We start from the raw sequence: 22,986 nt of genomic DNA on the forward strand, positions 1-22,986 counted from the left end.
TCCAAGTTCAGACTTGGATTATGAGAACAGAGTGGTCATGTTGGAACTGTACAGGACATTGGTTAGGTCACAGGTGGAGTACTAGTAGCTTACCGACCGCTGCACTATAGGCAGGATCTGACTGTACTGGAAGGGATACAGAGGTGTTCCACCAGGATATTGCCTGGGATGCAGTATTTTAGCTATGAAGACAAACTGAATAAGCTTACGTTGTTTCTTTGGAGCAGAGAAGGCTGAGGTGGGAGGGGGCGGTGTTCCCTGAGGTTTCTAAGATTGTGGAGCATGGACAGAATGGAAAGGAAGCAGCTGTTCCCCTTTGTTAAAGGCTTAATAGCAATATTTTTTTCACCCAGAGGGTGCTGGGAATCTGGAATGCACTGCCCGAGAGACTTGTTGAGGCAGGAAACTTCACAACTTTAAAAAGTATTTGAATGAGCACTGGCAATATCATAAGTTTCAAGGCTACGAGCCAAGAGCTGGAAAGTAAGACTAATGTAGATTTAAAGTAGGGTTTTTTTTTGTTGGTGTAAACTTGGTAGGCCAAAGGGTGTCTCCTATACTGTATGAGTCTGTGATCTGTCCTTGGGAACCAAATTGTTCGGTACCTTTGACAGAAATCTTTGGTCTTAGAACTGAAGTAATGGAGATAGTCACCAGCTACTGCTGCTTGTGAATGTGTTCTCCCGAATGGTCTGCTTCTGATGTTAAAGTAGTGTCCCCTTTTCCTGGACTTGCCTACCCATGGAGGAGGGTTCTCTCTATCTACCCAATGAGTTCCAATTGAATTCATACACATCTCAATCAAATCAACCCTTACCTTCTGTATTCCAAATCTCCTCGTTAGTTAGTCCTTGGATTTTGGACAACATGCTGGTGAATCTCGACTGCAATCCCTCTGAGGCTGTTAGACAGTTCCAGTGCTGTATGTGGTATTGCAATTTGATCAGCGTTTAAATCACCATTGCAAACATCCTCCCTTTTATATTCCGACTCCTGACGTAGAAAAGGCACTGCAATACATTATTGACATTGCATTATTCTTTGATTTTTTTTCGTACCTGACTATGGCCCTAAGTTTCTGAAACTCCATCTATCACTGGGTTGCAGGGCCGGGGGCGCAGCAAATAATCTTAGTTCTATCCTTTTTGGCGCAAACTGGCTGACCTCACACTTGCATTGAAACCCAGCTGCCACAGTTTTGGTGTTCAGTCATATCTCTGTAATTTGATGTTCCTGTCTACCCTACTCAGTGCTGCCAATCTTTTTGTACCACCAACACGGGGAGGCATCCAGATCAGGAGAGTTTGGTTTCTGTTCCCCCAACCTGTGATGAGTGAGGCAATCCCTGTTAGAGCAATACAAGTGGCCCTGCCATCCCCGGAGCAGACTGCTGAAGGTGTGCGTGTTACCTCAGGGTTTTGCATGTGCTCACCTGTGATTCTCCCTCTTTCCAGCTCCCTGCTCACTTTCTTAGGGTCACACACAAGTATCCGTCAATCTTTATTTCCCCTCTGGCCACAATCCTGACCCCCGACCCACCCACACACACACACACACACACACACACACACACACACACACACACACACACACACACACACACACACACACACACACAAACAATAAAAAGCATTCAGTGCTTTGAGGGAAAGGAAGGGAAGTAATTGGAGTGGTGGCAATATTTTGAAGAGGTTTTCTATCTATTTTCCAGTATTTCTCTAGAGCAGAGCTCTGTTAGAGAAACAGTGCCATTTGAGAAAGAGTGTAGAACTTCAAATCCCAGGTGCTGAATGGAAAAAAGTCATCAAAAGATTAGCCTTTTCTTGCATTGAATTTTAAGTTTGTCAGTTATGCCTTTCCAGAACCCAGGTACAATAAAAACTGTGGATTTTCCCTTTTAGTGCCTCCAGGTTCCCTTCCTCTTCCTCCACAAAACTCCAGTATAAAGCTGACTACACATTGGAAAGTAAATCACTGGAAATTGAGCACTTGGGAAAAGTCCCAAGGACATGACAGGGTACTGAAAAAGTCCAAGTCAGGTCCTTCTTCTAGGCTGACCTCAGTCCTGCATGGTTTTGCTTTGCTGTTGTCCTGTGCTCTGGGGCCCTCCCCCACCCCCCCCCCTCCCCCACCCCCCCCCCCTCCCCCCCCCCCCTCCCCCACCCCCCACCCCCACACCCCCCCCCCTCCCCCACCCCCACCCCCACCCCCACCCCCCACCCCCACACCCCCCCCCCCACCCCCACACCCCCCCCCCCACACACCCCCCCCCCCCACCCCCACACCCCCCCCCCCCCCCCACCCCCACACCCCCCCCCCCCCCCCCCCACTTACCTGGAATTCTGTCTGATTCTTGAGGAAAGAGAACAATCCCCACAGCTGTTTGATCCTGTCATGTAATTGTTGCCTAAGTGTTCACATCTGTGAAGCTTGGCAGTGTGCACTTCCTGTAAGACAGTATTAAACTAATCAGGCATGGATACCGTGGGACCTGCTCATTGCTTTCCGATAAGTAGGTATTTGCTGTAGCAGAGTTCAATTAGAAGTTGAGGCAATCTGTTAAATGTAACTTTTTTTTTTAAAAAGTAATTCTGCTGTCGACAAGACACCCATGTTGCAGTTCATTTTGATTACAATCATCTCTTTATTCTAGAATGGAAAGCTTTAGGGACCCTGCTTATGAACATCAGAACAGTTGCTATGTTCAATCCTCTGTTTAAAATAACAGCAAATAATTCTTACATAATGTATTGTGTGAAAATAATATATTACAGAAGCAGGCCATTCAGTGCAGCTGGCTCATACTAGTGTGTGTGCTCCAAGCAAACATCGTCCCCCTCTCCTTTTCAACTTAGCCTTTCAGTATGTCCTACTCATCCTTTTTCCCTCGTGCTTTGCCATCTTCCCTGTGACTGCATCTCTGCTATCTTCCTCAGCACTCCTTTGTGCTAGCAAACCCCACAGCCTTGCCAATCTCCTTGGAAAGAAGTTTTCTAATTTGCCAGTAGGTCTATTAGTGATTATTTTGTGTCGATCTTCTCCACGAGCAGATGCGTTTTCTACTCTTATCAATTCCTTGGGTAGTTTTGAAGACGTGGGCTGTTTTTGAGAAAGATGGGCCCCTGCTGTCAGTATTCAAACAATATGATCTGATGCCTTAGTGGTGACATTCACTGAAACCAGCACTTTATTTCCAAATTATAAACTCTCAAGTTGTCATTTGCTGGGATTTCTGCTTGCAGTCTCTGAATTATTAGTCTAAACTTTTGCATTACCAGACCTGTGACACAGCCATCAACCAGCAGGTGGGAGAAGTCAATTACAGCCATTCAAAGTCTGAAAACTGTCCTGGCTGAACAGACATTTGAGAACGAGCAGTTAAGAATGACAGGATCAGCGTGTCCTAGGCTCAGTGTCCAGTTTCGATCATGGTGTTAGAACTACAGTCATCAGCAGGGACGAGACGGGGTGCAGTTGATAGTATCCTGCCTTGGATTATGAGCCATGCTGATGGCATGTGCATTGAGTGAACAGAACATTTCTTTAAGCTATGCCACCTCACCTTTTGAATAATACAAAGCTGCCCCTTGTTTCAGGTCAAGTGTAAAGAACTGCCAATTGGATGAGGTACCAGAGGGCAAGTTGAACTAATGAGAGAGCGCCAAGAAGTCACGCACTTCACAAGGCAAGGGAGAAAGTAGAAGTCTTGCTGGTCAGTAGACATTTTACTTGTTGGAAATTGGTCAAGGAATCCAAATCTGTCAAAAGGTAATGGACCATTTGAGGGGATGCAGCCTGTAGTTTGAGAGGTTATAGGACAGAAGGAAGTCATTGAGCCTGTTGTGTCCTTACCAAATCTCTGCATGTGTAACACAGACCCACTTGCACACCTTGCATTTGCAAACTGTTTTTTCTGCAAACGGTCATCCAATTTCTCACTGACACTGATGACTGAATCTGTCTCCACCACACTCTCTTGCATTTTTAGATCCTTACCACTCTCAGTAATGGCTTATTGCATTGAGCCCCTTCCCTAGCTCATAATATGCTCACAGAGGAGTTTGCACTGACTTAATTTCCAATTTCCACTTTTAAACAGAAAGTCTGATTATTACGAGAAGATAACAGATCCAATTGATCTCACAAGTATCGAGAAACAGATCCTCACGGGCCATTATAAGACAGTAGAAGCCTTTGATGCAGACATGCTGAAAGTCTTCAGGAATGCTGAGGTGAGCAAGTAGATTGAGTTGTTAGTTCTTTACTTTGCTTTGGGAGCAATGAACTTTGTTATTGGAAAATTGTATGATACCCATTGCATGGTGTCCAGATCATACAACCATCATGAGTCATTTGTTTTCCAACTGCTGTGCAATTCATCAAGTTGCCTTAAAAAAAAAAGATTATTTTCATGTTCCCACTACTCACCCCTTCATCTGAGAGTATATTCCTTGGCTTAATATCTTGCAGATTATGGATCTCCAGCCCTGAATTCCCACATCATCAGCTTGTGTTGAAGTCATTTTGTTGAAAAGTACATTTGAAACATCATCTTAGGCATTTGGTGACACAATAGGTACCATTGGCGTATGCTGTGGTACTGAGCTGTACAATCCCCTGTTGAAATTAGCGAATCTTCTCCAGGCTAGTCGTAAGGATCCTCTGGTTTGTTTCAATGCCCTGTGCTAGAAGGGAAAATCAGCTCATGTTGCTACCCTGGATCTAGATGTTAGGGAAGGAACCGATCATGCTTGAACAATTGGCTTTCTGATGCTGTCTTAGACTTGGCCTTTGAGCAAGAAATTATGATTAATTAAGATTTTAAAAGAAGAGTTACTGGGGAAGCAAACTACAGATAGAATTTCTTCTTAGAGGGAAAGGTGGTTGATAATGTCGAGTATGAGCTTGTCGGGGTGAAGTATGTGGGAAGATGTGTCAGTGAGCACAAGGGGATATGGGGTAGTGAGTTGTATGGATGGGGGTAATGGGAAATAATTGGGGTTATGGATTATTGAGAAGGACCAGGCTTGTTGATCCAATTGACTTTTTTCAGATTTCTGAGCATTCTCGTTGACAGTGTTCATGTTGGCAGGTTAATTTGTGGTAGCTCATTAGCCACAATTGGGAGCAGATGTAGCCCCAGCACGTAAGGTAATCAGCCACACATTCAGGCCTTGGGCTGTGATAATGAGATGCCAGGTAAATGGTGTAGAGTTTGCAGGTCTGGCACTGTGCCAACACTGGTAGCCACACGGCCAGCTCACTGAGGTCGTTGACATTAGTGAACTGGCTGTAGGGCTTATGATTTTTTTTTGTTTAGTCTGTCTTTCAGAGTTATACAGCACAAAACCAGATCCTTTGGTCCAACTAGTCCACGCTGATCATGTTGCCAAACTAAACTAGCCCCACCTGACTGTATATGGTCCATATCCTTCCAGACCTTTCCTATTCAGACACATATCCAAATACAGTTGAAACTGTACCTGTATCTACTACTTTCTCTGGCAGTTCATTCCACATTCTGTGTAAAGAAAAAAAATTGCCCATCATGTCCTTTTTAAACCTTTCTCATTGTGCCTTAAAAATATTCCCCCTAGTTTTGAACTCCACTACCCTGGAAAAGACCCTTGTCATTCACCTTATCTATGTCTCTCCATTTTTATAAATCTCAAAAAGGTCACTCCTCGACCTCCTTTGTTCTAGTCCCAGCCTATATTTGCATCCTGGTAAATTGTTTCTGAACCCTCTGCAGCTTAATATTTAGCAATTTTGTGATAAATGTTTGTGCTTTTGAAGGATGTCGATGCTGGGAATGGAACAATTGCTTTTAGAAGTTGCCTTTTTTGCAATACATCAGGTTTAGGAATTGTATGGGCAGATGGAGACCAAAATTACATTTACTCAACCCCATCCAGTGTGTTTCAGCCTCCTGCTGCTGACAGCTCTTCATCCAGCCCTGGTGGGGGAAATGTTAAATCGTGTTGAGAAGCACTCATGGGTTCTAGAGTAATCATTAAATAGCAGAGCAGGCTCACTGGGGCTGATGACCTAACTCAGTTCCTAAATCTTATAATCCTGAGTGCTATCAAGAATAGGAAAATATTCTTGGGATCTTGCAAAGTGGCAAAGACTGAGCTCTCCCTGTCCCAATGTTATTCCTCTCTAGTTTTTTGTTTTGTAGAAGTCCAGATCCATCAGAATGTGTTAAAATGCCCTTTCTTCACATGCTGGCAAGCTGTTTGATTATTTGAGGATGTTGCGTTTGAGCCTCAGTGTCCTGCATCCACTGTCCAACACAAATATCATCTGAGACATGAATCCTAATTATTTGCATTTCTTCCCCAAGTGGCAAACGTGAAGAGTTTCCAAATCATCACCCTGGCTGAGATTAGCCAACTGCATGTGGAGTGGGAATTGAGTTTGTGGCTTAGTACCCCATTGGGCAGTACAGGGTTGGGCTGAGCCATTGACCAGAGTCCCTGGTTAATGTTGACTATAAATGAGAGTGAATGTTACTCCACTTTGTATTGCCTGTGTACCCATTTAAAATTATGTTCTTCAGAAATATTATGGCAGGAAGTCTTCCATTGGCAGAGATGTTTGTCGCTTGAGGAAGGTCTACTACAATGCTCGACACGAAGCCTCCGCTCAGATCGACGAGATCATTGGAGAAACGGCCAGTGAGGCAGACAGCAGTGAGACGTCCATTGGTGAGAAAGAGAATGGGAATGAGAAAGATGATGATGTGATTCGTTGCATCTGTGGGCTGTACAAGGACGAGGGGCTGATGATTCAGTGTGAGAAGTGCATGGTAAGTATTTACATTCGAGTCTCTCTGTCTCTTTGCCTTATGGAGCAGCATTCTCTGACCTGATAAAGACATTAAAATGTTTGCTTTTTATGCCTTCGTTTAACATCCCATCCTCAGGATGTCCCAAAGTGCAGCACAGCCAGTGAGTTTTGGTTTGCATTCTCTTCTGAAGCCACGAGGTCTCTGGTGACTGGCCCATCAGGAACGCTTGACAGACATTCGGGCAGAGACCTCGGACACAGTATTGACAGACAAAGCTGTTATTTCGATGATGTTGAGTGATGGGTCATTATTGGCCAAAATACAGAGAGTATGTGAAAAGGGCATGGGTCAGTACTTGACCTATCCTCGCATTCAAGGCCATGGAAAAGTGGGATTAATATAGATAGCTTGGTGCAGACTTGATGGGTCGGATGGCCTGTTCTGTGCTTAATGATTCTATGGCTTTGACCCAGTGAACCTAAACCCTTGCGGGCTGTATTTCTGTTGAATAGTACAATCTGGGCTGAACAAGGAGCTCTTTCCTGTCCTCTGTGGGTAAACAGCGTATTTTCCACTGATTAATTCTGTGGGGTTCATGCACAGACCTAAGATGTCCCTCATTCAGCTATCAAATATGCCTGAGGACTATGCACCTCTATTCATGACTAAGGGCAGGTTGGGGTTTGGGACTGAGAATCAAACAAGCAGAAATTGTGCAGTTGTCATTAACTAGACCAGAGCCACTTGAGTATGACGATGGGTTCTTGTGCTGATTAACACCCAGCAGAATGTTTTTAAAACAAAAACTGCTGCCTATTAATGCAAAGTATGGTGAGACGTATAGTCTGAAAGCTGAGATTTAAACAGAGTTCACAACATCCACAGTTGTCAATACCACTCAGAATCTGTCAAAAGCTACAATAAAATCACTCCCCCCTTCTTAGGACAACCTAGACCAAGGGGAGAAGAATAAAAGCCCATTTATTTGCAATTGAGTCAACAGCTGGCAGCTGCAGTTCACTCTGTAAATGGTGAAGTGGAAGCAACATGCATAATCAGGCAATTTGCCAGTCAGTGAAGAATAGTTACAGACCTGGATTGTCACCTCCCACTTACATGGATGAAGCATTCACATTTGGTTAAATCTGAGGTAGGACCTGCCTCGCCGCATGCCTTGGTCATGTTCCTGTTGGCTAAAGATATGGTGTCCAGACATTGACAATGGCAGTCTGGTCCACAGTGGATCCTGATTTTTCACTTCCTCCATTATGTAGGTGTAAATGCTCTCCGCCAGAAATACCTGAGAGATATTCAGGCAAGAATCACATGATTCCACATTTCAGAAACATTCCTGATGAGCAAGGCTAGAGTGCCTGGGTACTGAAGGTGAAACTCTAGGCTGCAGTGGATAAGCCAGTAAAGCTGTATCACTCCACTACTTTGCAGATGGTATTCAGTTACAAAAACAGTATGCAAATTAAAACTGATTGTAGAGTTACTATAAAAGGAACTTATCGTAGAGTTGTACAGGCCAAAAGCAGTCCCTTTCGTCCAATTCATCTGTCAGTTCTGATCATCTAACCAGAGAACAGATTTGAATTCCTATGCATTGGAACAGACTTGAGGGGCTGAATTGCCTGCTCCTATTCCAAGAAGGTGCAGCAGTAAACAGCAAAATTGGTTCTTAACTTTAGGAGTTTGACTCGTGTGGCAAATTTGAAGAAGTTGAACTTGCTTCCTTTAGGAGGTTTTGAGTCTTTCAAGTTTGAGAAAATTAATTGAAGTGAATTGTTCAAATACCAGAACATCCAAAATCAAGAATGAGCCATCAAATTGGACTATAGATAACAAGGTTTAGAGCTGGATGAACACAGCAGGCCAAGCAGCATCAGAGGAGCAGGAGAGCTGACGTTTTAGGCCTAGGCTGTTGAGAAATGAATTTCTGAAGAAGGGTCCAGACCCAAAACGTCAGCTTTCCTCTCCTCTGATGCTGCTTGGCCTGCTGTGTTCATCCAGCTCTATACCTTGTTGTCTCAGCTTCTCCAGCATCTGCAGTTCCTGCTATCTCATCAAATTGGACTGACCTTTTAACATAAAAACTAATAAAGTTAAGCTATAAGAAGGCCTTTGAGATGAGCAGAAGGAATGAGTTTGTTTCTAGTAACTAGAGCTGGAGTAATAGACCGCTACCTGGTCATTCTTGTTTTCGTGAACTAAATTTAGTGGTTTTGAATTGCACAGGGGAAACATGTCCTTTTTGAACTGGATGATCTGTAGGTTCCAGTGCATTGTGCCACATTTTACACTCATTTCTTCTAACCACTCACCCCTAGGTGTGGCAGCATTGTGACTGCATGCGTGTAACTGCAGATGTTGAGCACTACCTGTGTGAGCAGTGTGATCCTCGACCTGTGGAGAGGGTAAGTTGATCCCTTGTGAATAGGAAAGAGTGTTGTGCATTCTGGTTAACAATTTTGGACACAGGAGTCAGCCTGGGACTTCTGTTGTGTGCTGTACCTTTCAGTGCAGTAACGTTCTGGTAGCACTGTTTCCTGATGGATGGTTAAACAGCTGTTGGCATTTCACTTAATTGTACTCAGTTACATTCCTGTAAATCCTCTGTTCTAAATGTTTTCTGGAAAGTTTCAGCAGTGGTATCAAATGTCAGGAATGATGCTGTTCATCAGTGTCTGCCCCAGTGGCTGGAAATATTGCTGACTGCGCAACAGTCCAGACCAGAGGATCCTGGGGTTTGCTACCAACATGCACTCACTGATCTTACTGAGAGGTGCGCCGTTGCAGCTGCAGTCCCAAGGCTGAAAAGACAGACGTCACAAAACAAAAGCAACCCGACTATCCAGGTTACAGCAACAAGAGTCACCACTCCTCTGAGAGGCTGATGGTGATGCTAGGAACAACAGTCAAATTAAATACTTAAAGAATGCCCGTTTGTTCCTTTTTCTCTATCTTAGCTACTTTGGTACCGAGTGGGTGTTCAGATAAGTGGGGTATGGATGCTAGGGCAGTTGCTTGCTCCTCCTGCAAAATGTTGCAGTTGGGAGACGTGGCACACGTCTCCACTGGCTACATCTGCGGGAAGTGCACCCAACTACAGCTCCTTGAAAACCGTGTTAGGGAAATGGAGCTGGAGCTGGATGAACTACACATCATTCGGGAGGCAGAGGGGGTAATTGAGAGGAGTTGCCGGGAGTTGGTCACTCCTAAGGCTCAGGACAAGGATAGATGGGTGACAGTTAGCAGGAGGAAAGGGGACAGACAGACAGTGCAGAGATCCCCTGTGGGCATTCCCCTCAGCAATAAGTATACCGTTTTGGATACTGCTGGGGGGGAATGACCTACCAGAGGAAAGCCATAGTAGTCAGTTCTCTGGCACTGAGCCTGACACTATAGCTAAGAAGGGAAGGGGGCAGAATAGAAATGTACTCGTGGTAGGGGACTCGATAGTCAGGGGAATCGACAGGAGATTTTGTGGTCAGGATTGGGATTCCCGGAAGGTATGTTGCCTCCCTGGTGCCAGGGTCCGGGACATCTCCGATCGGGTGTATAAGGTTCTAAAAGGGGAGGGTGAACAGCCAGAAATCGTGTTACATATTAGCACTAATGATAGCCAGAAATAGGATTGAGGATATAAAAAGTGATTTCAGGGAGTTAGGATGGAAGCTGCAAAGCAGGACGAACAGAGTAGTGTTCTCTGGTTTACTACCGGTGCCGTGAGATAGCGAGGCGAGGAACAGGGAGCGGGCGCAGCTGAACACGTGGCTACGCAGCTGGTGTAGGAGGGAGGGCTTCAGATATGTAGACAGTTGGGATGCCTTCTGGGGGAAGGTGGGACCTGTACAAGAAGGACGGGTTGCATCTGAACTGGAAGGGGACCAATGTCCTGGGTGGAAGGTTTGCTCGAGTAGTTCGAGAGGGTTTAAACTAGTATGGCAGTGGGGTGGGAACCTGAGCTGTATACCAGAGGTGAGAGTTGATGCAGGTGAGGCAGTAGCAAGAGCTAGACCAGCTAGTGGGAAGGATTTTCCTGGGAAGGAGCCAAGGAATCAGTTAAAGTGTGTTTGCTTTAACGCAAGGAGTATCAGGAATAAAAGTGATGAACTTAGAGCATGGATCAGTACCTGGTGCTATGATGTTGTGGCCTTAACAGAGACATGGGTTTCTCATGGGAAGGAATGGTTGCTGGATGTTCCAGGGTTTAGAGCATTTAAAAAGAATAGGGAGGGGGGAATAAGAGGAGGGGGTGTAGCACTACTAATCAGAGATGGTATCACAGCTACAGAAGCTTCCATTGTTGAGGAAGATCTGCCTGAGTCAGTATGGGTGGAAATTGGGAACAGCAAGGGAGTAGTCACCTCGTTAGGGGTTTACTACAGGCCCCCCAGTAGCAGCAGGGAGATTGAAGAAAGCATAGGTCGACAGATTTTGGAAAAGTGTGGACGTAGTAGGGTTGTTGTAATGGGTGACTTTAACTTGCCTAATATTGATTGGAACCTCCTTCAAGCAGAAGATTTGAATGGAGCTGTTTTTGTAAGGTGCATTCAGGAGGGTTTCCTAACGCAGTACGTCGACAGGCCGACGAGGGGAGACGCCATTCTAGACTTGGTGCTTGGAAACGAGCCGGGGCAGGTATCAGATCTTGTGGGACAGCGTTTTGGTGATAGTGACCATAACTGCCTCACATTCTACATAGCTATGGAGAAGGAGAGGATTAGGCAAAATGGGAGGATATTTAATTGGGGAAGAGGAAACTATGACGCGATTAGACATGAGTTAGGAAGCATGGACTGGGAGCAATTGTTCCGTGGTAAAGGCACTATAGACATGTGGAGACTGTTTAAGGAACAGTTGTTGCGAGTGATGAGTAAATATGTCCCTCTGAGACAGGCAAGAAGGGGTAAGATAAAGGAACCTTGGATGACGAGAGCGGTGGAGCTACTCATCAAACGGAAGAAGGTAGCTTACATAAGGTGGAGGAAGCTAGGGTCAAGCTCAGCTCTCGAGGATTACAGGCAGGTGAGGAAGGAGCTCAAAAATGATTCTGAGGAGAGCCAGGAGGGGGCACGAGAAAGGCTTGGCAGAAGGAATCAGGGAGAACACAAAGGCATTTTACACTTATGTGAGGAATAAGAGAATGGCCAAAGAAAAGAGTAGGGCCGGTCAGGGATAGCATAGGGAACTTGTGTGTGGAGTCTGAGGTGGTAGGGGAAGCCTGTCTTTACAAAAGAAACAAACTTTGTAGTGAATGAAACCTTTGAAGAGCAGGTGTGCATGCTGGAATGGATAGAGATAGAGGAAGCTGATGTGCTGAAAATTTTGTCAAACATTAAGATTGACAAGTCGCCAGGCCCAGACCAGATTTGTCCTCGGCTGCTTTGGGAAGTGAGAAATGCAATTGCTTTGCCACTTGTGAGGATCTTTGCATCCTCGCTCTCCACTGGAGTCGTACCTGAGGACTGGAGAGAGGCAAATGTAATTCCTCTCTTCAAGAAAGGAAATATGGAAATCCCCGGCACTTACAGACCAGTAAGTCTCACGTCTGTCGTCTGCAAGGTGTTAGAAAGGATTCTGAGGGATAGGATTTATGACCATCTGGAAGAGCATGGCTTGATTAAATGCAGTCAACACGGCTTTGTGAGGGGCAGGTCATGCCTCTCAAACCTTATCAAGTTCTTTGAGGATGTGACTAGAAAAGTTGATGAGGGTCGAGCTGTGGATGTGGTGTATATGGACTTCAGCAAGGCATTTGATAAGGTTCCCCATGGTAGGCTCATTCAGAAGGTCAGGAGGAATGGGATACAGGGGAACTTAGCTGTCTGGATACAGAATTGGCTGGCCAACAGAAGACAGCGAGTGGTAGTAGAAGGAAAATATTCTGCCTGGAAGTCAGTGGTGAGTGGTGTTCCACGGGGCTCTGTCCTTGGGCCTCTACTGTTTGTAATTTTTATTAATGACTTGGATGAGGGGATTGAAGGATGGGTCAGCAAGTTTGCAGATGACACAAAGGTTGGAGGTGTCCTTGACAGTATAGAGGGCTGTTGTAGGCTGCAACGGGACATTGACAGGATGCAGAGATGGGCTGAGAGGTGGTAGATGGAGTTCAACCTGGATAAATGCGAGGTGATGCATTTTGGAAGGTCGAATTTGAAAGCTGAGTACAGGATTAAGGATAGGATTCTTGGCAGTGTGGAGGAACAGAGGGATCTTGGTGTGCAGATACATAGATCCCTTAAAATGGCCACCCAAGTGGACAGGGTTGTTAAGAAAGCATATGGTGTTTTGGCTTTCATTAACAGGGGGATTGAGTTTAAGAGTCGTGAGATCTTGTTGCAGCTCTATAAAACTTTGGTTAGACCGCACTTGGAATACTGCGTCCAGTTCTGGTCGCCCTATTATAGGAAAGATGTGGATGCTTTGGAGAGGGTTCAGAGGAGGTTTACCAGGATGCTGCCTGGACTGGAGGGCTTATCTTATGAAGAGAGGTTGACTGAGCTCGGACTTTTTTTCATTGGAGAAAAGGAGGAGGAGAGGGGACCTAATTGAGGTATACAAGATAACGAGAGGCATAGATAGAGTTGATAGCCAGAGACTGTTTCCCAGGGCAGAAAAGGCTAACACGAGGGGTCATAGTTTTAAGCTGGTTGGAGGAAAGTATAGAGGGGATGTCAGAGGCGGGTTCTTTACAGAGAGTTGTGAGAGCATGGAATGCGTTGCCAGCAGCAGTTGTGGAAGCAAGGTCATTGGGGTCATTTAAGAGACTGCTGGACATGCATATGGTCACAGAAATTTGAGGGTGCATACATGAGGATCAATGGTCAGCACAACATCGTGGGCTGAAGGGCCTGTTCTGTGCTGTACTGTTCTATGTTCTATGTTTAGCTGCTGCTGGTCAATGGGATCAAATCTGTAAGTCGTCACTGTCTGTTCTATAACTCACTATCGCTGCTTCTCCGTTGCAGGAAGTCCCCATGATCCCACAGCCACATTATGCCCAGCCCGGCTGCGTGTACTACATCTGCCTTCTGCGGGATGACCTGCTGCTTCGACACGGTAGGTGGTTGGTAGGGAGGAAGGCATTGTTCACATTCCTTCATGAAGATACCAGGAGATGGTGATAGCATTCCTGACTTGCATTGTAATGTATCTGAAGGAAAGTAACAAAACAAAGAAACCCCAGTTGGCTCATGTTCCATTGAAATGTTTTGTAAAGAGCTGTTTTCTTAGGTGGGTATCCGGTATTTAGGGTCAAGAAGAACCACGTAATAATAGATGTTTGCAGTAAAGGGAAATCCTGCACAATGGTCATTTTATTCAAGTGGCTGAGTTCTCTTTGACTGCTACCCATTGACAATCCATCACTGGGTGCTGCACCTCTCTCCCTTCGGGCTAGCTCGTCTCCCAGCGCAATGGTCGGATCAGTGGGGGGTGAAATGGGAAGCTCACCATTGCTTAATGCTGGTCATTGTACTGTTAGAGAGGTCTAAACTCTAATTTCACATGAAGAGGGACCCTGTCAGCACCTTGGACCCGTGTTCTGTTGGGTGTGCAGGCAGTGAGAGAGATATTTACACTCGGCAAACACAGCTCCAGCTACGTGTATTTTTAATAGCTTGCATTCAACTGGCTGAAATGTGTCACTATAACACTTGGCATGGTAGCAAAACTACCGAAGGAAAAGCATTTTTTCTGAAGGGTTTCGACCGGAAAAGTCAAACTTTCCTGCTCCTCTGCTACTTGGCCTGTTGTGTTCATCCACATTCACACCGTGTTATCTTAGATTCTCCAGCATCAGCAGTTCCGACTATCTCTGAAGATAAAGCATTGGTTGTTCTGCATGGCTTAAGTACTGGTGACAATAGTTTCCCATGAACCTGTAACTGCTGTCAGAAAGCAGCACGTGAACATGTACAGATCCTTTCTGAGTTGATGTGGAAATCATCAAGAAATTTTAAAGTTTTTATCTCTTAGTGATCTGCTCCATACGTGTTCTGCTGCAGGTGACTGTGTCTATCTGATGAGAGACAATCGGCGAGGGCCTGAAGGTCAGCCTGTCCGACAGTCCTACAGGCTGCTTTCCCATATCAACCGCGATAAGCTTGATATCTTCCGTATCGAAAAGCTCTGGAAGAATGAAAAGTAAGGCAGCTGCAGGATCAATACGTAATGCAAACTATAAAATAGCTTTAGAAATGCAGTGATCTGTACAGTTTCCCAGTGTTATATAACAACAGACCGATCCCCGCTGGTACTGTATCCCAGTGTGATATGACAACAGACCTGTCCCCACTGGTACTGTATCCCAGTGTGATATGACAACAGACCTGTCCCCACTGGTACTGTACCCCAGTGTGATATGACAACAGACCTGTCCCCACTGGTACTGTACCCCAGTGTGATATGACAACAGACCTGTCCCCACTGGTACTGTATCCCAGTGTGATATGACAACAGACCTGTCCCCACTGGTACTGTACCCCAGTGTGATATGACAACAGACCTGTCCCCACTGGTACTGTACCCCAGTGTGATAATGACAACAGACCTGTCCCCACTGGTACTGTATCCCAGTGTGATATGACAACAGACCTGTCCCCACTGGTACTGTACCCCAGTGTGATATGACAACAGACCTGTCCCCACTGGTACTGTACCCCAGTGTGATATGACAACAGACCTGTCCCCACTGGTACTGTACCCCAGTGTGATATGACAACAGACCTGTCCCCACTGGTACTGTACCCCAGTGTGATATGACAACAGACCTGTCCCCACTGGTACTGTACCCCAGTGTGATATGACAACAGACCTGTCCCCAGCCGGTACTGTACCCCAGTGTGATATGACAACAGACCTGTCCCCACTGGTACTGTATCCCAGTGTGATATGACAACAGACCTGTCCCCACTGGTACTGTATCCCAGTGTGATATGACAACAGACCTGTCCCCACTGGTACTGTACCCCAGTGTGATATGACAACAGACCTGTCCCCACTGGTACTGTATCCCAGTGTGATATGACAACAGACCTGTCCCCACTGGTACTGTATCCCAGTGTGATATGACAACAGACCTGTCCCCACTGGTACTGTATCCCAGTGTGATATGACAACAGACCTGTCCCCACTGGTACTGTATCCCAGTGTGATATGACAACAGACCTGTCCCCACTGGTACTGTACCCCAGTGTGATATGACAACAGACCTGTCCCCACTGGTACTGTACCCCAGTGTGATATGACAACAGACCTGTCCCCACTGGTACTGTACCCCAGTGTGATATGACAACAGACCTGTCCCCACTGGTACTGTACCCCAGTGTGATATGACAACAGACCTGTCCCCACTGGTACTGTACCCCAGTGTGATATGACAACAGACCTGTCCCCAGCCGGTACTGTACCCCAGTGTGATATGACAACAGACCTGTCCCCACTGGTACTGTATCCCAGTGTGATATGACAACAGACCTGTCCCCACTGGTACTGTACCCCAGTGTGATATGACAACAGACCTGTCCCCACTGGTACTGTACCCCAGTGTGATATGACAACAGACCTGTCCCCACTGGTACTGTATCCCAGTGTGATATGACAACAGACCTGTCCCCACTGGTACTGTATCCCAGTGTGATATGACAACAGACCTGTCCCCACTGGTACTGTATCCCAGTGTGATATGACAACAGACCTGTCCCCACTGGTACTGTACCCCAGTGTGATATGACAACAGACCTGTCCCCACTGGTACTGTACCCCAGTGTGATATGACAACAGACCTGTCCCCACTGGTACTGTACCCCAGTGTGATATGACAACAGACCTGTCCCCACTGGTACTGTATCCCAGTGTGATATGACAACAGACCTGTCCCCACTGGTACTGTATCCCAGTGTATTATGACAACAGACCTGTCCCCACTGGTACTGTATCCCAGTGTGATATGACAACAGACCTGTCCCCACTGGTACTGTACCCCAGTGTGATATGACAACAGACCTGTCCCCACTGGTACTGTACCCCAGTGTGATATGACAACAGACCTGTCCCCACTGGTACTGTACCCCAGTGTGATATGACAACAGACCTGTCCCCACTGGTACTGTATCCCAGTGTGATATGACAACAGACCTGTCCCCACTGGTACTGTATCCCAGTGTGATATGACAACAGACCTGTCCCCACTGGTACTGTATCCCAGTGTGATATGACAACAGACCTGTCCCCACTGGTACTGTACCCCAGTGTGATAATGACAACAGACCTGTCCCCACTGGTACTGTACCCCAGTGTGATATGACAACAGACCTGTCCCCACTGGTACTGTATCCCAGTGTGATATGACAACAGACCTGTCCCCACTGGTACTGTATCCCAGTGTGATATGACAACAGACCTGTCCCCACTGGTACTGTATCCCAGTGTGATATGACAACAGACCTGTCCCCACTGGTACTGTATCCCAGTGTGATATGACAACAGACCTGTCCCCACTGGTACTGTACCCCAGTGTGATATGACAACAGACCTGTCCCCACTGGTACTGTATCCCAGTGTGATATGACAACAGACCTGTCCCCACTGGTACTGTACCCCAGTGTGATATAACAACAGACCTGTCCCCACTGGTACTGTACCCCAGTGTGATATGACAACAGACCTGTCCCCACTGGTACTGTATCCCAGTGTGATATGACAACAGACCTGTCCCCACTGGTACTGTATCCCAGTGTGATAATGACAACAGACCTGTCCCCACTGGTACTGTACCCCAGTGATATACAGAGACAGACCTGTCCCCACTGGTACTGTATCCCAGTGTGATATGACAACAGACCTGTCCCCACTGGTACTGTATCCCAGTGTGATATGACAACAGACCTGTCCCCACTGGTACTGTATCCCAGTGTGATATGACAACAGACCTGTCCCCACTGGTACTGTACCCCAGTGTGATATGACAACAGACCTGTCCCCACTGGTACTGTATCCCAGTGTGATATGACAACAGACCTGTCCCCACTGGTACTGTACCCCAGTGTGATATGACAACAGACCTGTCCCCACTGGTACTGTACCCCAGTGTGATATGACAACAGACCTGTCCCCACTGGTACTGTATCCCAGTGTGATATGACAACAGACCTGTCCCCACTGGTACTGTATCCCAGTGTGATAATGACAACAGACCTGTCCCCACTGGTACTGTACCCCAGTGATATACAGAGACAGACCTGTCCCCACTGGTACTGTATCCCAGTGTGATATAACAACAGACCTGTCCCCACTGGTACTGTATCCCAGTGTGATATGACAACAGACCTGTCCCCACTGGTACTGTATCCCAGTGTGATATGACAACAGACCTGTAAACTACCACATTCTGAAATATTTTGTCAGGACACAACCTCGGTTTGGAAGCAGGTGTCCTCAATTATACTGCTAACCTTTTTCCCCAGTTAAAGTCTGAAACTATTGTATGTTTGCTGTTACAGTTTACTGACAATACTGGTGTGGCAATGTGCTGTATTTTTGGTTATTTTGAAGTTCGGATTTTCTTGACGTGACGATGATCTCCTCTGTTGTTCTGTCAGAGGGGAGCGATTTGCCTTTGGTCATCATTATTTCCGACCCCATGAGACCCATCACTCCCCTTCGAGACGGTTTTACCATAACGAGTTATTCAGGGTGCCTCTGTATGAGATTATCCCTCTGGAGGCAGTGGTTGGAACCTGCTGTGTATTGGACCTCTACACATACTGTAAGGGTGAGTGAAACTTTAGTTTAAACCTTTCCATCCCTGTCCTGTCCTGTCCTGACCTGACCTGGTTTCAAACCACTGTTCATGTTTCTTTTGTGCTGTCTATTAACATTGGAACTGCTTGAGGTGACCCAGACTTCCCCCAAAACGGAGCAACATTTTGTTTCCAGTCAGTGCTTCTCATGCCCTCATCTGCCACTTTCCTCACCCAGGTGATATGCAAGCCTGAGCATGGAACTGAAACTTGTCTTCACTCAGCACACAGCATAGTGCCTTGGATCATGATCCAAAATAGGAATCAAAGCTGTTTGACTTGACGCATCTTGGGGTAGACTCTGGTCCTTTGCACAGAGTTGGGCAACATACTGAAAGATGGCATAGTGATGGTCAGTTTATGTACACAGACTTTACAGCGTATGTCTGCATCGCTGTTTAGAATCTACATGAACCTCCTCCCATTCCTCTTCATTTCACCCCATCAACATCTCCATGTATTCCTTTCTGCTTGCTGTGTGTCCAGCATTCCTCTTCAGTGCGTCACTGCGATTCAGCCTGACCACAGTGTGGTTAGGAGTCTTACATGCTCCACACACCCTGGGTGAAGAGATTTCTCCTGGACTCCCAATTTGTTAGTTCATGTTGTTTGTTTAAACTTGTCACCTATTAAAGAAAGATGAATATCTGAAACTCGGTGAAAAGTCACTGATGAAGGTGAGGGGAAGTTTACTCTGTTTATGAGAAGGTTAGAAGCCAGCCATGTTCCGCCTTGAGCTTTATTATAAAGTTAGCTGTGGCTAATCAGTGTGCTGGAGCTCATAACTGCTCTGTTATGCACTCACATTTTTCCCTTTCGATCATTTAGGGAGGCCAAAGGGTGTGAAAGACCAGGATGTTTACATCTGCGACTATCGCCTGGATAAATCTGCACATCTCTTCTATAAGATCCACCGGAACCGCTACCCCGTCTGCACAAAATCATATGCATTCGATCACTTTCCGAAGAAACTGACACCCAAAAGAGATTTCTCTGTAAGTATCAATGGTAGGATCGTTGCTGGGGACAGGGGGTTAAATGGATTAGAAGGGCTTCAAGGTAGGTGTCGGTGAGCTGCTGGTGCAGGGAAACAAGTTAAGCGATGACGTTTACTTCAATTCACAGTTGGTTTATTTCTCCTTGTGTACACTGCTCTGCTCTGCTGTTAGGTTATACCCTTTGTCTGCCCTTCTTTCCTGCACATCTAGCACCCAGCACCATGTTGAAGGGCTGGCCATTCATTTTGACATTTGCAGAAAGTGGTATGATTGGGAAATCAAGGGGGTGCCCTAGTATCAGGCCAGGCAGTTGCAGAAGGCCCTGGCAGCACAGAGGCCTGGGTGATGAAATACATGGCAGAGCAGGATAAGCAGCAAGCTGAGCCATGAGAGGGTGAGCGCTGGGATGGGTGAGCATGATGGAAAGGAGTTTCACTGTGCTGAATTGTTATTTTTAAACCAAAATCTGCTTTCTTTTTTGTTCTCCTGTTTACTTCCCATTAGCCTCACTATGTACCAGAAAATTACAAGAGGAATGGAGGCCGGTGAGTAACGTTTACTGTCAGTCTGCTCTGCTTGTACTTTCAGCTCTGTTACCAGTGGCAGGTTTGACTCTAACTCTTCTAGTTCCCACTAGTAGAAACCTGTACTTGTCCACAAGCCTCAGTGGGTTAGAACAGCTCACCTACTGCCATGAGCACAAAAGCTGACGTTTCGGGCCTAGACCCTTCATCAGAGAGCTCTCTGATGAAGGGTCTAGGCCCGAAACGTCAGCTTTTGTGCTCCTGAGATGCTGCTTGGCCTGCTGTGTTCATCCAGCTCCACACTTTGTTATCTTGGATTCTCCAGCATCTGCAGTTCCCATTATCTCTCACCTACTGCCATGTTGGTTGGAGCCTGTGTGGAACTGAAATGTGATGACCCTACTGCCCTCAGGCCTGTGCCATGTTAGCTGATCTTTGCCATGCTGCAGCATTAGGTTGCAATGATCCCCATCCTCTGATGATGGAATCGGTTAGGGTTCCCACTCCTGACCTCTGTTGCAGACTGATCTTTGAATAACAACAGGTTTGCAGTGAATTCTGATGCCTTCTTTTGATTGTTGAACCTTACCCACACAGCGAGAGAGACCAGCTGGACACAGCTACCTGAGGGCATCTCAATCCCAATGAGAGACAGTCTGTTTGGGAGCAGAGAGAGAAATTGTCAATAGTTTGTTAAAATCTCATCGCCAATCTCTGTCATCAGAAAGCGAAAGGTTCATAGGTTTCATCTGGTGTTCTGAGCGCAAATTGAAAACGTGCAGGCAAATAACCTCGAAGTTGAAGTTTGTTTTCTTCTGATTTTTACAGTCCTCCCCAGCAGTTTTTGGATTGCTGTGGTCTGCTTTCAAAGGGATTGACTCAGAAATAAATGCTTCCTTTACAATCTCTGCCTCCTTCCCAACTCACTGCACCATAAACAACAGAAACCTTGCTTGTTACATGACCTTCCATCTAGTGACTTGTCAGAGAACTGATGAAACTCCAACCCAACCGAAGGCAGTCTTCTTTTTCTCTATCTCACTCTGACACAGGATGAGTGGTGGACAAGGGCCAGCTAATCTCAGTTGAGGTGTCTCCAGCAGTTGCATAGTTTGTAAATACTCGCCACCTAGTTCACTGAAGCCATCATGTCTAAGACACATGTTCTAACAAATAGTACAGTAAGAAGTGACAAATGGTTAGTTTTTGAGCAATTGATGAAAGGTGAAGGGCACCTGCAAAGGTATTGGATATGGGAAGGGGCACATCCCTCTTGAGGGGAACTATTTCACTGGATACCTCCTGATTCTGGGGATTGAATGGTGATAATCACCCACCCACTGAGCTCTGGTTTACTCCGAGACTGATGGATCACAGGCTGAGGTTCCAGTAAAACAAAGGGATTGGCCTTTGAATTTTATTTTAGCCTTTCAATTGAGTTATCATTGACAATTAACTGAATAATTTAGAAAGGGGCCCAGAATGGAAGAGCAAAAGACCCAAAGTAGTAAAGATTAGGCTGGCGTGGCTACTGAGACTTGTAGTTAAGGGTGGCTGTTCAGTTAGCTGATCTTAACCAGGAGAAATCAAGGGGCTGCAATCTTGCTGATGCATAGATGAGGAATGGGACCTGGGTTTTACTGTCTGTTACTGGCAAGCGTATACAGCTGTGAGTGTGTACGTGTGCACATTCTTAAATCTTTGAAATGAGGACTAGATAAGGCTCTGCTATGATCCCCCTGGTGGTTAAACAGCCTGCATGCATTGCCTAGCCTCCGGTATGAGGAGTACTAGATGATGCCTGGTGGCCAGCAGTCTTTAGTAGAAGTGAGCTTTGGGTGAAGGCTGCGTGATGTCCTGAAAGATGAGTGATGAGTGGTTGAGGGAGAGATGATAAAAGAGCAGTGTTGGAAAACTTGTTTCTTAGGCTCCCTACTGCTGGTCCAGGGAACCAGGAAAATGATGTTCCACCCTGTCTTCTAGCCTGCTGGGTGAAGTACTTAAACTAGGAGGATATTGAGAGAGGAACCCTCTTCCAAAAATAGCTGCAACTTTTCAATACAAGTTTCAAAAGTAGATAGTGATTGGACAAGGGCTCAGTGGGGTTGGAGGGGGGGGCGTGGTATTTAGTCAATTGCAGAATTGGCACTAGCTGTAAGTTCCTTCCCCTTGTTAATTCCTTTTGAAACATTCACTCCAAATGTTTATTCAGAATACTGTTAATTCTCAACGCTGTAAATCTTCGAGTATCATACCTACTTTGCTTCCTCTCCCCAAAAACTCGAGGAAGGGTGCACATTCTAAATGGGTACTAAAATATCTTCACAACGTTTCATAAGTTCACAGGGGATAGGGGAAATGTATGTTCTATATCTGGGGCATGTTCCACTCGAAGATTTACGGTCATTTAAAAAGTTACTGTTTAGCTTTAACTTCTCTTTTAAAATTCCTCACGAGCTGGAGGAGATGGAGCTACAATTCTCCGTAGTGCTGCATGGCATGATATTGTCAGTATATCGCAGTGTTACCATGGGCTGCTGTCAGAGACTTGTAGCTTTTGTTTCCTGCAGTGGCAGGAATGCTTTCCATAGTGCCGCATTCTAACCAAGGAGTGCAGGGACGGCACTAAGGGATGAGCGATGCGCGATCCAAACAGTAATTACGCCAATGGGGCTGTACAGTGTGGGATGGGTCACTGTTGAGAGTTTGCAGAAAGCCCGTTACCCTTTCGTGGGGAGGGCAGTAATCTTGAATCCACACTTTCTGATTTCTTTTCAGCTTAAATGCACTCGTTGGGCAGGTTCCACCAGTTCTCAGCCAAGCCATTTGTTAGTGGACTCTGGAGCAGTGGCTTGCTGTGT

The 22,986-nt window shown here is 46.1% G+C and overlaps 1 protein-coding gene across 3 annotated transcripts in view; it reads left to right on the forward strand.

The window, feature by feature from the left end:
- Positions 1-22,986, forward strand: part of ash1l (ash1 (absent, small, or homeotic)-like (Drosophila)) — a 183,036-nt gene that overhangs the window by 151,381 nt on the left and 8,669 nt on the right. For all 3 annotated transcript variants that reach the window (XM_059643085.1, XM_059643086.1, XM_059643087.1), the window contains exons 18-25: positions 4,100-4,232; positions 6,563-6,811; positions 9,127-9,213; positions 13,771-13,861; positions 14,809-14,947; positions 18,403-18,575; positions 19,432-19,598; positions 20,106-20,146. In XM_059643085.1, the coding sequence (XP_059499068.1) occupies positions 4,100-4,232; positions 6,563-6,811; positions 9,127-9,213; positions 13,771-13,861; positions 14,809-14,947; positions 18,403-18,575; positions 19,432-19,598; positions 20,106-20,146 (1,080 nt within the window). The remainder of the gene's footprint in view (positions 1-4,099; positions 4,233-6,562; positions 6,812-9,126; positions 9,214-13,770; positions 13,862-14,808; positions 14,948-18,402; positions 18,576-19,431; positions 19,599-20,105; positions 20,147-22,986) is intronic.

This window comes from Stegostoma tigrinum, chromosome 47, assembly GCF_030684315.1.
Source record: "Stegostoma tigrinum isolate sSteTig4 chromosome 47, sSteTig4.hap1, whole genome shotgun sequence".
NCBI classification, from domain to species: domain Eukaryota; kingdom Metazoa; phylum Chordata; class Chondrichthyes; order Orectolobiformes; family Stegostomatidae; genus Stegostoma; species Stegostoma tigrinum.